At 44.2% G+C, this 14,753-nt stretch overlaps 2 protein-coding genes across 4 annotated transcripts; one reads left to right on the plus strand and one right to left on the minus strand.

Moving 5' to 3' along the window:
* The first annotated feature begins 175 nt into the window (after nucleotides 1–175).
* On the plus strand, nucleotides 176–6,051 carry csgalnact2 (chondroitin sulfate N-acetylgalactosaminyltransferase 2). 2 transcript variants are annotated; one of them, XM_058064840.2, is made up of 8 exons: nucleotides 176–309; nucleotides 2,723–3,564; nucleotides 4,255–4,471; nucleotides 4,557–4,658; nucleotides 4,958–5,136; nucleotides 5,211–5,305; nucleotides 5,373–5,454; nucleotides 5,545–6,051. In XM_058064840.2, the coding sequence occupies exons 2-8, from the start codon at nucleotides 2,913–2,915 to the stop codon at nucleotides 5,835–5,837; spliced, it is 1,620 nt and encodes a 539-aa protein (XP_057920823.2). In that variant the 5' UTR covers nucleotides 176–309; nucleotides 2,723–2,912; the 3' UTR covers nucleotides 5,838–6,051. The 2 variants fall into 2 exon arrangements, with proteins under 2 accessions (XP_057920823.2, XP_078649937.1); XM_078793811.1 differs by having other exon boundaries at nucleotides 195–309; nucleotides 2,762–3,564.
* Nucleotides 6,052–6,392: 341 nt separating this feature from the next.
* On the minus strand, nucleotides 6,393–14,526 carry sec23ip (SEC23 interacting protein). 2 transcript variants are annotated; one of them, XM_058060648.2, is made up of 18 exons: nucleotides 14,284–14,526; nucleotides 13,394–13,899; nucleotides 13,099–13,306; nucleotides 12,821–13,014; nucleotides 12,597–12,686; nucleotides 12,079–12,199; nucleotides 11,172–11,261; nucleotides 10,952–11,093; nucleotides 10,662–10,870; nucleotides 10,196–10,284; nucleotides 9,199–9,360; nucleotides 8,917–9,012; nucleotides 8,686–8,847; nucleotides 8,454–8,609; nucleotides 7,749–7,851; nucleotides 7,479–7,661; nucleotides 7,246–7,414; nucleotides 6,393–7,177 (listed from the first exon to the last, which is right to left on the minus strand). In XM_058060648.2, exons 1-18 carry the CDS (start codon nucleotides 14,414–14,416, stop codon nucleotides 7,096–7,098), a joined length of 2,895 nt encoding a protein of 964 aa, XP_057916631.2. In that variant the 5' UTR covers nucleotides 14,417–14,526; the 3' UTR covers nucleotides 6,393–7,095. The 2 variants fall into 2 exon arrangements, with proteins under 2 accessions (XP_057916631.2, XP_057916636.2); XM_058060653.2 differs by having other exon boundaries at nucleotides 13,394–13,915; nucleotides 14,284–14,445.
* Nucleotides 14,527–14,753: the final 227 nt, after the last annotated feature.

A 14,753-nucleotide genomic window follows, 5' to 3' on the forward strand; every position in this document is an offset into this window, starting at 1 on the left:
GCAAATAACTCAAATGTGAATACTATTTATTGATCAATAATATCATAAAATGATATTCATAGAAAGAAAATAGGCTTTTGTCATTTTAATACAATACATTTGTGTTATTATCACGAGCGTCAACGTGTTCTCTGACGTCAACGAGGAGCTTCGCTGCTATTGGCTCATATTGACCGGAAGTGGAAAGCAAGCCCCTCTTTTCTCTGTGCTCCGTGGCATTTTGCAACACAACAGGCATCCTGTCTCTGCGGGCTTCACACCAAACTTGCAGCTTTAAGAACTAACGGCGACTTACGACGCTACGACGACGTGAGTCATTTGGTTAAGGCTACTTATCTGCCGAGCGGGACGTTTAATAGTCTCAAAATAAGTGGAAACCACTGTCGTTAACACCTTCCCGCTAAGCTAACGGTATAACCGAGATCACTTCCGGATAAAACAGTTCACAATAATTGTCGGCGCTCTAATCGATTCATAGTGCACTGCAACTTTTATTTTATTTTTTTAAGAAATGTAGTCAAACCGGAAATGTTTTCATTGCATTTAACCTGCCACTTTGATTACTCGGCGCTGTATGTTGCATTTGGGTAAGGTAGCGTGAGTCACGTAATAAATAATTGTTTAGAAAATAGGCAGATAAATGTTAAAATGCCAGAAGCTTGATAGCCTAAAATAAGCCCAATAGTTAATAGTTAGTTAATAGAAGGTAATAAGGATGCCACAGAAGCACGTCTTTCATAACCTTCATACCTTCATGTGACGATGCTGCTCTTTGCACAACTTTGATCAAATGTTTGATACTTATCATATGTTTGATACTTAATATATGTTTGATACCAATGTGTCATGTTTGTGCGGAAAGTAGAAGAAAACTGAAGACACCCATTCCTATCTTGCTTGATATTGATGCTAATATGATGCTAATATGATGCTAATATTGATGCTACTGATTTTCCAAGCTTAATTTTGATATGATGAAGTACTAGTCGGACAGGTAGCAGATAATACAGATAATAAATCATCTTTAATAACACTGACGCTATGTTTAATGTGAAGAAGGTAGTTGTAGTTGCAGCCAGTAGAAGACTGAATACACAATACACGTTTCATGACATTGCTAATAGTATGATGTTAATACTTTCATAACCTGTAAGATGTCATTTTTAAGGCTGACAGTGCCTTAATATGTTCATAATAACTGATTTTGGGACACGCCACATTAACACTAAACTGTTGTCAAAATAAAAGGCTTTTGTTATGAAGCTGCAAGTCAGAAGAACAGAACTTCCTGTCGTAATGGTGTCCCTCAGAGATTGATTTGGAAGGCCAAGTGAGGCATATATCTGTCAGGATGGAAGAGCTCCGTCACCCTTTGCCAGGCCGTGATTAGATGACCTTCAGGAAACAATGGCGTGTGTTGGGTCACGTGCTTGTGTTGGCTTATGCTTACCAACATGCTGAGTCATGTAGCGGTTTTTTACAATGCAGCTGATAGAGCAACACGCTCATCCACACACGACATACTTTGTGGGAGGTCCTTTCCTGTTCCAACACCAGTGTGCCCACCACCGTCCCCACGAGGGGCTTTAGGCAGACCTCATAGTCCAACCTACCTTTAGTCCAACCTACCTTTAGTCCAGCCGACCTTTAGTCCAGCCGACCTTTAGTCCAGCCGACCTTTAGTCCAGCCTACCTTTAGTCCAGCCTACCTTTAGTCCAGCCGACCTTTAGTCCAGCCGACCTTTAGTCCAGCCTACCTTTAGTCCAGCCTACCTTTAGTCCAGCCTACCTCCGTGGTTTTAGCAACTGGCTGTTTTTCTCTTGGAATTTAATGGCTTCTTGGTGAAGATGTAGTCGTTTTACATTGGATCAACTTTACTTAAGATTTGTCCGATTAACCGATGTAGTTGTTTGGACTCGTCTACATCCGAGCGGTATGACCGAGCGGTTCTGTTGACGTTCCTTGCCAACGTTCAAGCACCGCCCATCACCGGTGCTGCGTCATCACACACCTCATACGTGGAGGAGTATTGTATATGTATATGTATATATGTATATACTATGTATAGGAGTATATGTATTGGTCTCTCAATGGTGACAATAATATCTTTGAGCATCAGTTTGTGGGACAATAAACATTTCAATGTATTTTCTGACTCAGTTTGATAAAAAAAAAAGTTTGACCGGTCATATTTATCTATGAAAATTAATGTTGAAAATTAATCCTTTATACTCCTAATGTTTGTACTTAGTTCTCATGATATTTATACTTTTTCCTCAGCCTAATTTTCCCTTTTGTTTGTCTGCTTTGGTTCTCATGATGTTCTGACTTGGAAAAACACTAAATACTTACTAAACAATATTATATATTAAAATAATATATAATATATAATATTTGTGTCTTTTCCTTCAGTTTTACGCTTTTATTTTCCAAGAATAACAGTTTAACAGGAAGTTGCTTGCTAAATGTTTGTGTGGCGCTCCTGCTAGCTAGACAGCCTTTTATTCCTGTTCATTTGGGAGGCGGGGGCGGCGTTATGTAACGTGTCTGGCCCCCGTCACCCGGCAGGTGAAATAATTCACCTTCTGAGAAACCTCCATCAAGGGGTCCAGTCTCTTAGTCTACCTCATAGTTGGCAGAGCAGGGCAGAGCAGTACCACAACTAAAAGTACTCTCTTAATGTGGATTTGTCTCCCCCCCCCCCCCCCCCCCCCCCCGAAGGTGACCATCGGATGGATTTACGTGGAAGTGTTTTTTCAGGAGCCACCCATGAAGAACAGAAGGGACTGAATGTGCTCCATCCTGGTCTTGGGTGTTGCCCCGCTACTCTTGGTCCCAAGTGATGTGAGGAGCGGACGTCGGAGGGACCAGGGAATGCAGACTCGTCAGCTCTGGCTTGCATGAGAGCGTGATGCCCAGGCGGGGGTTGCCGCTCCAGGGCCGGGTCCGCTGGCTCTTCCTGGGCCTCTTCCTTCTGCTGGTGCTGCTGCTCTTCACCTACCTGCTGGACTGCACGGCTCCACCCGACGTCAGCCTGGTCCTGCCCGGCATAGCAGGAGAGACTTACGGGAAGGAGTACTACCAGGCCCTGCTGCAGGAGCAGGAGGAGCGCCACCTGAACCGTGCCGCCAGTCTCAAGCGGCAGATTGCGCAGCTCAAGCAGGAGCTGCAGGAAATGAGCGAGAAGCTGAAGCTCCTGCAGGACAGGAAGGAGCCCCCCGGGGTGCAGGGACTGTCCCAGAACAACGACCAAGAGCCAGGAGATCTGCTGGAGTTCCTGCACTCTCAGATTGACAAGGCCGAGGTGAACACGGGGGCTCGCCTGCCCAGCGAGTACGCCCTGGTGCCCTTTGAGAGCTTCACCTCTTCCAGGGTTTATCAGCTGGAGATGGGGCTGACGCGGCACCCGGAGGAGAAACCTGTTCGCAAAGACCGTAGAGATGAACTTGTGGAGGTCATCGAGGCTGCCTTGGACATCATCAACAACCCCGATGACGAGGACGGTGTGGAGGACGACCTGCCGATGCGGAAGCAAACTTACACCGAGGCTGACTTTATAGAAGGTGACCTGATGATGCCTGGCATCACCGCGAGCACACGTCATGTACATCATGTATACATCATGTGTACATCATGTATACATCATGTATACATCATGTATACATCATGTATACATCATGTATACATCATGTATACATCATGTGTACATCATGTATACATCATGTATACATCATGTATACATCATGTATACATCATGTATACATGGCGTACATCATGTATACATCATGTATACATCATGTGTACATCATGTATACATCATGTATACATCATGTATACATCATGTATACATCATGTATACATCATGTATACATCATGTATACATGGCGTACATCATGTAGCAATAACAAAAGGGCTCTAATCAGATTTGAAACTAGATGTAGAAGGTTGTACACATATTTTCCATGCTCCAACCAAGAACATATTCCACGTACTTCATGGAAATTCACTTATCACGGTCAAATCTGGAATCCATTAACCAGAAGAAAGGAGCGTTTACGATGGTTATAAAAGCTATACAGTACTACTATAAAGCATATATATATATATATATGATTTATGCGTATGGTATTGTCCCTGGTGAAGATGTAACAGCATCATGAGTGGTTCCTTGTCCTCCAGTGAAGCATCCTGATGAATGCAAGATGGGACGAATATTCCGTTTTTGACCGCACCCCCTGGTCTCACGTTTGCAGGCATTCACAGGACGGAGCGGGACAAAGGCTCGCTTTATGAGCTCTTCTTCTCTAAGGAGGAATCGAGCACCTTCCGTCATGTGACGCTCTTCAGGCCGTTTGGTCCCCTGATGAAAGTCAGGAGCACATTTGTGGAAACATCTGGAATGATTATCAACATCATTGTGCCGCTGGCTGGCAGAGTAGAAACCTTCTCGCAGTTCTTACACAACTTCAGGTACGTCCCAACCTGTCCGTGATGAAATGGATCCATCTTCGTTTTGCTTTGCTTCTAATCAAACGGGGATCAAACTCTCTTTTAGGGAGGTGTGCATACGGCAGGACAGGCGGGTTCACCTCACGGTGGTCTATTTTGGCCAGGAGGGCCTGCAGGAGATCAAGTCATCGTTGGAGACCATGTCAAGGTTTGTCATGTCATGCTTAACGTTGAAAAAAGGGAAATCAGGGTGAGAAATATTGAAGATCAGATTTCAGTGGCAGCTCACTGGGATATGTTTAGTACGTATCACTTAGGACAATATAGCATATACATACACGTATATAGCTTTGGCATCAACATCACATACAGTATACTTGTGCCATTCACTGGTGGTCCAAGACAGAACCCCCTCAGTATGTGGGGCTCTGCTGTACGGATCAGATTTTCCTTGCTTACACTTCCGTGTGTGTATTGTTGGCGATGTAATACGTTGTTTTTTGTCAGAGATGAGGGTTTCTCCAAGTACACACTAATCCCGGTGGATGAGGAGTTTTCCCGAGGCCGGGGGCTGGATATCGGAGCGCACGCCTGGACCAAAGGCGACGTTCTGATGTTTTTCTGTGACGTCGACATCCATTTCACGCTGGACTTCCTCAATACGTGTCGTCTCCATACTGCGCCAAGTAGGCTTCCACACACGGGTGCTCTTCATTGAATGCTTGTTTGGTTTTTGCCAAGGTCTCATTTTGTTTTCCAGACAAGAAAGTATTCTATCCCGTGGTGTTCAGTCTGTACAATCCCGCCATAGTTCATGGAAATGTGGAGCTGGCGCCCCCTATTGAACTTCAGCTGGTAAGCCAGAGACGTACTTCCATGAAGTTCTGTGAGAAAGTGTGGACCACATACTTGTTTTAAATAGGTTCACAAGAAGGATGCTGGCTTTTGGAGAGACTTTGGCTTTGGGATGACGTGTCAATATCGCTCTGACTTCCTTAATATTGGTAAGCACTGATGATGATGATGATGATGATGATGTCATTCAGTGTTCATCATGAACGTTAAACACGTTAAACACCGTTTTTCCCTCTCAGGGGGCTTCGACCTTGAAGTGAAAGGCTGGGGCGTGGAAGACGTCCACTTGTACAGGAAGTACCTTCGGAGCGAGCTGATAGTGGTCCGGACGCCGGTGTCGGGTCTGTTCCACCTGTGGCACGAGAAGCAGTGTGCGGACGAGCTGACTCCAGAACAGTACCGCATGTGCATCCAGTCCAAAGCCATGAACGAGGCCTCCCACTCTCACCTGGGAATGCTGGTGTTCCGTGAGGAAATCGAGGCGCACCTCCGCAAGCAGGCCTTTAAGACTCAGAGCAAAGCAGAGAACTGAACACGCGTGTGACGTCCATGTCGAGTCCGTGATATGCCGACATGATGAACGCACAGCTGGAGACACGTGAATGTAGGAAGCAACTTCATGGCTCCATCACGCTACTACTTCGTCTGCTGAAGTAGTCCTTCCCACAAAGCTGCTGTATCAGGGCCACTTACTACAGTTACTGCAGTTGCTACAGTTACTATAGTTACTACAGTTACTGCAGTTGCTACAGTTACTATAGTTACTACAGTTACTGCAGTTACTGCAGTTGCTACAGTTGCTACAGTTGCTACAGTTGCTACAGTTCCTGCAGTTTCTACAATTACTACAATTACTACAGTTGCTACAGTTACTGCAGTTACTACAGTTGCTGCAGTTACTACAGTTGCTGCAGTTACTACAGTTGCTACTGCTGAACCACATTTCCCCAGTAGGTGTGACACTTTGCTTATGCAACAAGCCGCTTACAAGGCTTGCATTGTGGAGCTGTCCAACTTTTATGAAGTGAACAAAAAAATGCTAATTCCTTACAAAATTCAGCTCAACTTTTGACGTTATGGTACTATATTTATTGTTTTAAGACTGACAATGAGGTAAAAAGGGACCTTTTGTACTTGATGTAAGTGTGACACTTGGGCCCCGTCTTCACAGAAGCATGTTCATGTGATTGATAGGTCCAAGGTGTAGAGATGCCATCTGGGCTCTGCTGGTACCAATATTATTGTTCCAACTAGCGTGTTGCCCCTCAGCACTATTTATTTCCGCTTGTGTAAATACTTCTCTCCATGTGAATGTATTATGTTGATCTCATGTGCCTGCATGCTGATGTTTCTCATGCCATTTTTATTCCAGAGGCCGTTTTACGTGTCAATAGTCACGGATTAGGCGTTGGCCGAGGTGAGACGCGTAATCAGTGGAAGCGAAGGGCGGACGTGAGCGAGTCTCACCCTGCTGTGAAGCTTTGGGCCCAGTCAGTGAGTAAATAATACATCCTGCCCGTACACAAATGCAGGGAAATGCATTTATTGGCCATCAAATGTCCAGAAGTCGTCATTACCTGCTGCTACTGCATTCCTGTCTGTTATCTAATGACACTGTTCCTCGTCCAGCGCTATAATTTATACTATAAAAATCAAATAAACTTGTCAAGTCTTTTCATCTACAAGCGACTTTTCTTAATTTAAGACAAATGGCATAATACAATTGTATTATACATTTGTGTGAATAAATGACATGAGGAAATGAATAAAGGAAGTAAACCTTTGTTGTGCTAATGTACCACGTGTTCCGGCTGGACCCCCATGCTCTTGTAGATCTCCTTGAGGATGAGCAGAGCTGTGTCTTCAGATTGCCTACACAACAAATGGAAGTTACTATTGAAACGTGAAAGCATGGCATGACCAACAACAACGTGTGGTACCAGTAGCAGAGATGGCTCTGGAGAGCAAACAGGTACTCGTTGAAACTCTCAATGGGCTTCTCCTGCAGGACAAAGTCGATGCGGTGTCCCCCATTCAGCATCCCGATCCGCACCTGAGGCTCCTCTTCCTTGGGTGGCTCGGGCATTTCCAGGGCTTTTTGCTCGGAAACTAAAAGCGTACACATTAGAAAGAGAGCCGCACGGGCCATCTCGCTCATGGCCTCCACGCTCACCTTCCTGCGCTCGCTTCTCCTGCTCTTCGATCTGATTGGCCACCATGGCCAGCTCTGCCTGAAGCTGAGCAGACGACGTGTGGGCGCGAGCGAAGTCGTTGAGCGTCTGCCAGGCGCTCCTCAGCGAGCTGATGAAACCGTGCTTCAGGTCTGAGCCCATCCTGGAGAGACTCTCTTTCAGCTCTGAAACGCAGACATTGCTGGCTTCCTTCCTGCTTTGTTCATACGCGTTTCACAAGAAACAAATATTGGAAAATATTAGAAAAGTACCGAGGTGGAGTCTTTTTCTTCCTTTGTGATGTGGTATCAAAACGGGCTTCAGTTCCAAGTCTGGTATAATCAAGGGCTCGATCCTGTATGCAACTGGGTCCAACTGAAAGAGATGAGACATTGATGAATGTTTGAGTGGCATGTGTTAGCGTGTCACCTGCATGACAGAGGGAAAGGTTGCTGGAGTAATCCCCGACTGTAGGGCCGACTGTAGGGCCAATGGAGCTGAACAGTAAATAAACAGCACAATAAAAATATATCAGTGATATGCAGTCACGGGGGAGATACCCTTTGTATTGAGTTGGACTCCTGTAGAGCAGCTACACACAATAACCACTGCAGAAAGCTTTCTAGATCTTCCAAAATCTGCACCTATTCCAGCAGCGTTTGTTTGGGTTCCCCGCTTCCTGCCAAAACAGTCTGTTTCAATTGATTCCACCCACGGGGTGCCTCCAGGCACGCCCACGCCACTGTGATTGGTCGCACTCCCAAGTGCTCAGAGGGACTTCCGGTGTTGTGCCAATAGCTGTCGACCCCAAGTTTATATAATAAATGCTAATTTATCTTCTTAAAATGTCTGCTTTTAACATACACCCATATGCGTGCATAATGTTTTTTTAATCCAGCCTTTTATGAAGGCTAAAAGAAATCCAATAAGGATTAATACGCCAAAAACAAATAGGTCAGTCCAACCATTCCACCTACCGGATGGTAAATGTTGAAGAATCCTTTGCACGTTGGAAGCTGATAGGTCTCTTCAATCTTCTCGAGGCCTCTGACAGTCAAGAACATGCCGATTGGTGAACCCAAGGCAAAGAAACTGACTGGACTGAAGTCCAGATTTTGGTAGACCACCGACACCTAGAAGGCAAAACATAATGTGAGGTACTATAAGGGGACCCACTGGGGGAACTGACTTATTCGGCAACACAAATACCTGCCCGGTGCCAACTTCAAAGTAGTTGTAGTCTACATGGATGGAGGAGACGCCCACCGGCAGCTTCTTCACACCAGGATCAGGAAGAGTCTGAGCAGCGTGTTGGGGCTCCACAACCTGACTGGCCACCTGGACCTCCTTTTTTTTCTCCTGAGCTGCCGTCTGAATACAAGACAGCAGGTTAGACATCTAACATTTTAAAAGGAGGACATTTTCTCCAGACTAACGTGCCTGTTTAGCCACTCTTTCTTTCACAAATTTGGCAATTTTCTTCCGAGGGCCGAGTGGGATTCCCATCTCCTTCAAGTCCTCCATTGTACACATGAGCTAAAGGAACACCACAAAGGCAGATATGAGTGAGGGTGCATCATTAGCATTGTTGTAGATGCCCACAATGTACCCAGCAGGACATGGACTACTTTTCCAATGTGATCCCTGGGGGGCGTAATTAATCAAAGTTTCTGTGCTACTTGAAGCAAACTTTAAGCTCCCAGAGGAAACAAGTTGACTTACAAAGGATTCAATGTCAATCTTTTCCTCATCAAAGGTGCTCTTGTACTCAGACAGTCCAAGATGTTCCAGCACAGCAGAAAGGTCCTCCAAGTCCTCCATCTCCTCTTTGGGCTCCTCTTCTACACATGGAGGGGTGCCAGCCTGTGGAGCTGGGGCTGACACCTAATTTTTAGAGGCAAAGTTTTAAATGGCTTTAAAGCATTGATATCTACACTAATCCCTCATTTATCACGGTTAACTGGCGCCAGACCCAACCGTGATAAGGGAATTTTTGCAAAGTAGGATTCCTCATTTATGAACGCAATATTTTCACAGCTGGAGCATATAAAAACTGTTTATGACCTTACTAAATACAGTTTTAAACAGTTCACTAGAGCCACCTGGACATGAAATAGCACCCCTATAGTCACCTTTACAGTGCTGTTACCCAATATAGTACGCATAACAATAGAAAATCTGACATTTATGACAAATAAAACTCAGTCTGTGTTTTCTGTAAATGTCTTCCGGTGCAGAGTGGGGGGCAGACAGGAAGTGACATCAAGGATTCAGAGTTGGGCTTTAGCTTGTCGTGAGTGATGGCCATAACAGTAGCCTGTGTTATCATCATCATCATTAATGTGTGATAATTCAAACCTGCAATAAAAGCCTGTTGTTCTGGCAATCAGGTCTGCTGCTTGTGTGTGCCACCTAGTGGCCAGTGTAAAATACTACACATTATCATGTCTTGTCTTTGAGCGCTGCTGAATGCTTTAGATTTGGATTTTACAAAAAATATGTACATATTTTTGATGCATATTTTTGGGCTAATGTTCACACACAAATCAGCATGATTTATGAATATATTTTGGAAAAACAGTGATAGCCACAAAAGTGACAACATGAAGTGGCGAGGGTGTACTGTATGATGGGTTACTGTGTACTACGCATGTTTTCATGTTGTTCATGTTGTCCTCGCCAGGGTCAAATGTATAATAATACAACCATTGTATATTACCTGTTTGGTGTCTCCATTCACAGTGGGCATAGTGGGGGGGCTTTCATCAGTCTTTTGATTCGACAGCAAGTCAAAGAGAATAAGAGATCCTGCAAGTAGAATAGCAATTTACTGCAAAAGAAACAATGTAGGATACCACAAATGCACCAGGAAACAAAGACAGCTCCTGGTGTCTATAAGCTCATGATAAAGGATTGTTATATATTAGCCAATACAAATTACAATGACAAATTTCCCCACTGAGGGACGAATAAAGGCATATCTTAATACGCATTACAGCTCGTTATTTTGGCCAGGCCTTCAAGATGGCCTCATGCATGTCAGCCTCACAGTCCACAGTTTGGACGTGGAGTTTGTATATCCTCTCCGAGCTTCCGCTCACATCCCAGTACATTGGAGATTCCACATTATCCACAGGAGTGAACGTGTGGTGAACGTGAGTGTGAATACTCCATGTGTGTATTACCTAAACTGTGTCCAGCCACAGATACTGCTCCTTTGTAATCTGGGTTTCTCTCCAAGAAGAGGGCATGTAGTCTGTTAATCTCTGAAGCAACTGTGTCCATGATGGTCTGGCAGTACGTGGGACTGTTGTAGAAGAGCACGTCCAACAAGGTCTCATTCGTAAAGTGACGTAAGCGCCCAGTGCTGGGTAAAGTGATTTTCTTTATTCTCCTGCAAATACATTTTTTTATAACGTTAGTAGTCGTGAGCGGCATGATCTTGCCCAGCCAGTCGGAACCCGCTTCTCCTCACCTGTCCACCCCTGTGGCATCTCCATGTAGGGACGTGTGCCACTGGACCGGCAGGAACTCCACCCGGCTGATGGCAAGATCATCCAATGAGTTCTTAAAGTGACTCTGCAGCAGCTTCAGTGACACGCTGCGGAAGTCATCCACTGAAAGTACAGTCATGGAGTACATGAAGGAACATCATGGAGGCTGCACAAATACTGTAATGGTTACATTATACTCACCACACTCAACCATGCTCCGAAACCTCAGGTCACATACGGGACCAATGCCGTGAACCATGAACACAAGGTGGTCCACATCAGGGAGCTCGCCTGGAAAAAAGTGCATCAATGTTAGCTAGGCCTTTATTAAATATTACGTATTTAATACATCATCAGGCATTAAAAGACACCTCAACGTTCAATACAGTAATCCCTCACTTTTTGCAGTTAAAACCAGAAACTGAAAAGTGAATTTCCGCATAGTAGGATTCCTGAAAACCTGCCTATGACCTTTGAAATATTTTTTTTACATTATTAGCGCCTTCTATGCATGAAATAACACACCTACAGCCACCTTTACATAGTATACAAAATGGAAAATTGCCATTTGGGACATGAATAACAGTTGTGCTTGTGTGTTGCTGTAAATGTGTTCCTGTGCCGGGGTCGCTGAGTCAGGGGAGGAAAGGATGAGATGCCTATTGATCTGGTGATCAAGTGTGGTGCTTGTGTGTCTCACCAAACATAACAGTAACATTACTGACGCCTACTGACCAGTGTAGAATACTACATATCATCACAACATATTTGAATGTCTTTCAATGCCTTCTGTTGATATTTTAGTTCATTCAGCCATTTTTATGCATAAAAATGCATTATTTTGACAAACAAAATAAATAGCTTGAATATGCATATCTTTGACTAATAATAGCCTGTATTTAACCATGAAATACCATGGTAGCGTGAAGTATCGAGGGACGACTGTATTATTCTGTTTTCCACTTATGAAGTGATTATGACATTTAAAAAGCATAATATCAAATCTTGGGTATTTTCCCATCAGCTATAATTCCACTTAAAAATCCACACTGGTTTCAAGCCCACAATTAAATGACATCATCAGCTGTGTAAAGCAGAACCTGACTACCATCAGGGACTTGATCATGGTCATCATCGATCCCTCTCTTCACCACCCTGGGCCGGGTCTGCGCGTCCTGAGTCGTGGCCCACTCATCAGGCAAGGGGGTGGGTTGAAACTGCACTATCACCTACGTTGGAAAAAACAACAAAGCCCAATCAGGAATCAGCAACACAGGGCGAATTATAATTCATCATTATCTCATTATAATATATATGTATAATATATAGTATATGCATATAGGAGAACTTGATGCAATATTTAGAAAAAGCTGTACACTGGTGTTCTATGCTCTAACTATGAAAATAACCAATTTATAAATAAGGTATCCTTTCACTTACGATGGTCGGTCTTATGATAAACGAGGGATTACTGTCCATTTATTTGCAGTAAAATAAATACACAGCATTTCTATCTCTTTTTCCAACATGTAAGCAGTGTCCAAATGTGAAAAGGCCAAGTTAAAAGTTTGTTACTTTCTAGACATTTAATGACCTGTGGACCTTTGTAAAAGGATGGAGGGTTACCTTGGGGTTGTGCATGACGATAGTTTCTCCAGATGGGAATTCCAGTCTACGGTGCCATTGGTTAGTAGATACAGCTTTCTTATATTCTGCCTGTGGACACAACAAATATATGAGTGATGTATCTACAAGATAAGATGAATGTAAGATGAATCTGACTGTATCCAGGAACATTCACAGAACTTTCATGAAAACTGCTTCCTGTTTAATGTCGTCAGGAGACAAACCTCCAGCTTGTCACTGAATTCCTCAGAGTAAGGAATAAATCGACTATCTGTGTCCCCTTTATAAAACCAGGTGCAGCGCCGCACTTCTGTAGGCTCCTCCTCCCAGTAAACAGCTGACCGCATGCGGTCATAGAGCTGTACATCGAAACGACCTCCGTCCGTGCGCACAATCACATTTTCTGGGTCTGGTTGAACTGCGGGAAGGAAATGGTACATATGTTAATACAATTTATTACAAGTGACTTATAGCTAAAAAAACAAAAATGTTGTAGTAATACCGGAGTTATACGTCTCCTCAAGCTGGAGGGAGTCGATGATGCTGAAAGGAAGCCACACACTTTTTGACTCCACTAGCTTGCAGTAGAACCAGTGAGGCTGAACAGGTTCATAAACATTGTAGTTGTATTGCACACTCAGGCCGGCAGGGACGACTGCCCCAGAAGGGTTGGCTGGAGGTGGAGGTACCTGGAGGTGAGCAGTGGGAGGCTGCCAGGAAACAAAGATGTTTATCATTAACTTCATCTTCTTGGCATTTTGGATTACATATCCGTCACTGATGAGGATATTTTTTACCTTTGAGAATGCGGGTCCTGAGGGGGGGAATGTTTGTGGCCCTGAACCGACAGAGTAGGGATGGGGTTGTGATGGCTGGCTTGGTGGTAGGACCTCAGGAGCCGGAATATAAGGACTGGCTTTGCTGCTGGTGGCAGTGTGTCGATACGGGTTGTGACTATGTTGCTGCATCTGTGGAGGTGGTGGGGTCATTGTGCCGGGAGGAGGAGTGTGGTGTCCCATCGGGCTCTGATATACTGTACTGCCGAAGACAGGAGGAGCCGTGTTCAGCTGTGAACTTGGCGGTGGCGGAGGAGCCATATTAACGCTGCTGGGAACAGACGCCGCGGCGGTTGTCATGGATGCGCCTGCCAATGATGGCGGCGGACATGGTGGTTGTCCAATAGAAGCAAACGGGTCACTGCTGGTTACTGGGTTGGAGAAATAGCTGAAGGTGGAGGGAGCTTGCACATTCCCAGAAGTCTGACCCAAAAAGCTGTCTTCTTCACCGACATCAGTAGAATCCTCTGAAAGAAGTCACAACTTCACATTTACAAAAATTATAACCTGCTTATCTTGAGTTTTATATACAATAGCGCAGTTACAACGATATTTCAATACATTTTCACCGTAAACAAATGCTCGAAGAATTGAAGTAGGTGATGGCAAATACAGACAACATCATAAACTCACAATGACTTATACCTGAACTGTAAATGAACCCGCACTTTATAAAGTCTACCACTGCAAATTGGGATAGTACAGCAAAATAGCAAGGGATAAAAACAATACTCTTACAATTATCTATGACTTCTTTAAAATATCTAACTAGTGACATCCCACAGGAAGTCGGCTAACTAGCTAGCTTGCATGCTAACGTTAACGCTTCTACTGTCGGTATTTCTTCTCACCTCCTGACAGCACTGCCGAACCGGAGGCCTGACTCACTGGCATGAAAGGCAAATTGAAGGTAAACTCGGGAGCGGCACTGAATAATAAATTTGCGCTTGTGTTTGGAACATTATTGTTTTTTCTATCTGCCATTTTCCTCTAAAATTACACGTAGCCACTACCGGAACAGGGAAGCAGTACACGCTGATGCGTTCAAATGCCACTGGGAAGAAAGATGAGTTCTTTCGTAGTCATCCTGTTAAAAATATTGAAAGATTTAAATTAAGTGTAATTAAAAAAATTAAAACCATTGACAAAAAAACAACAACTTCTAAAATAATGCAGGCGATCACTCACCATCTCAAACGTAAATTACCTCATTCTGAGATGATAAGAACGCAGCGTGCTCCAAAGAGGATGCACTAATGTCTGATTATTATATCATACCACTCATTCCGTGACTCAATACAGCCTTGTCGTGTATAATTTA

The sequence above is a fragment of the Doryrhamphus excisus genome, linkage group LG10 (genome assembly GCF_037039965.1).
Source record: "Doryrhamphus excisus strain RoL-2023G ecotype Guam linkage group LG10, RoL_Dexc_Guam_v1.1, whole genome shotgun sequence".
NCBI lineage: Eukaryota > Metazoa > Chordata > Actinopteri > Syngnathiformes > Syngnathidae > Doryrhamphus > Doryrhamphus excisus.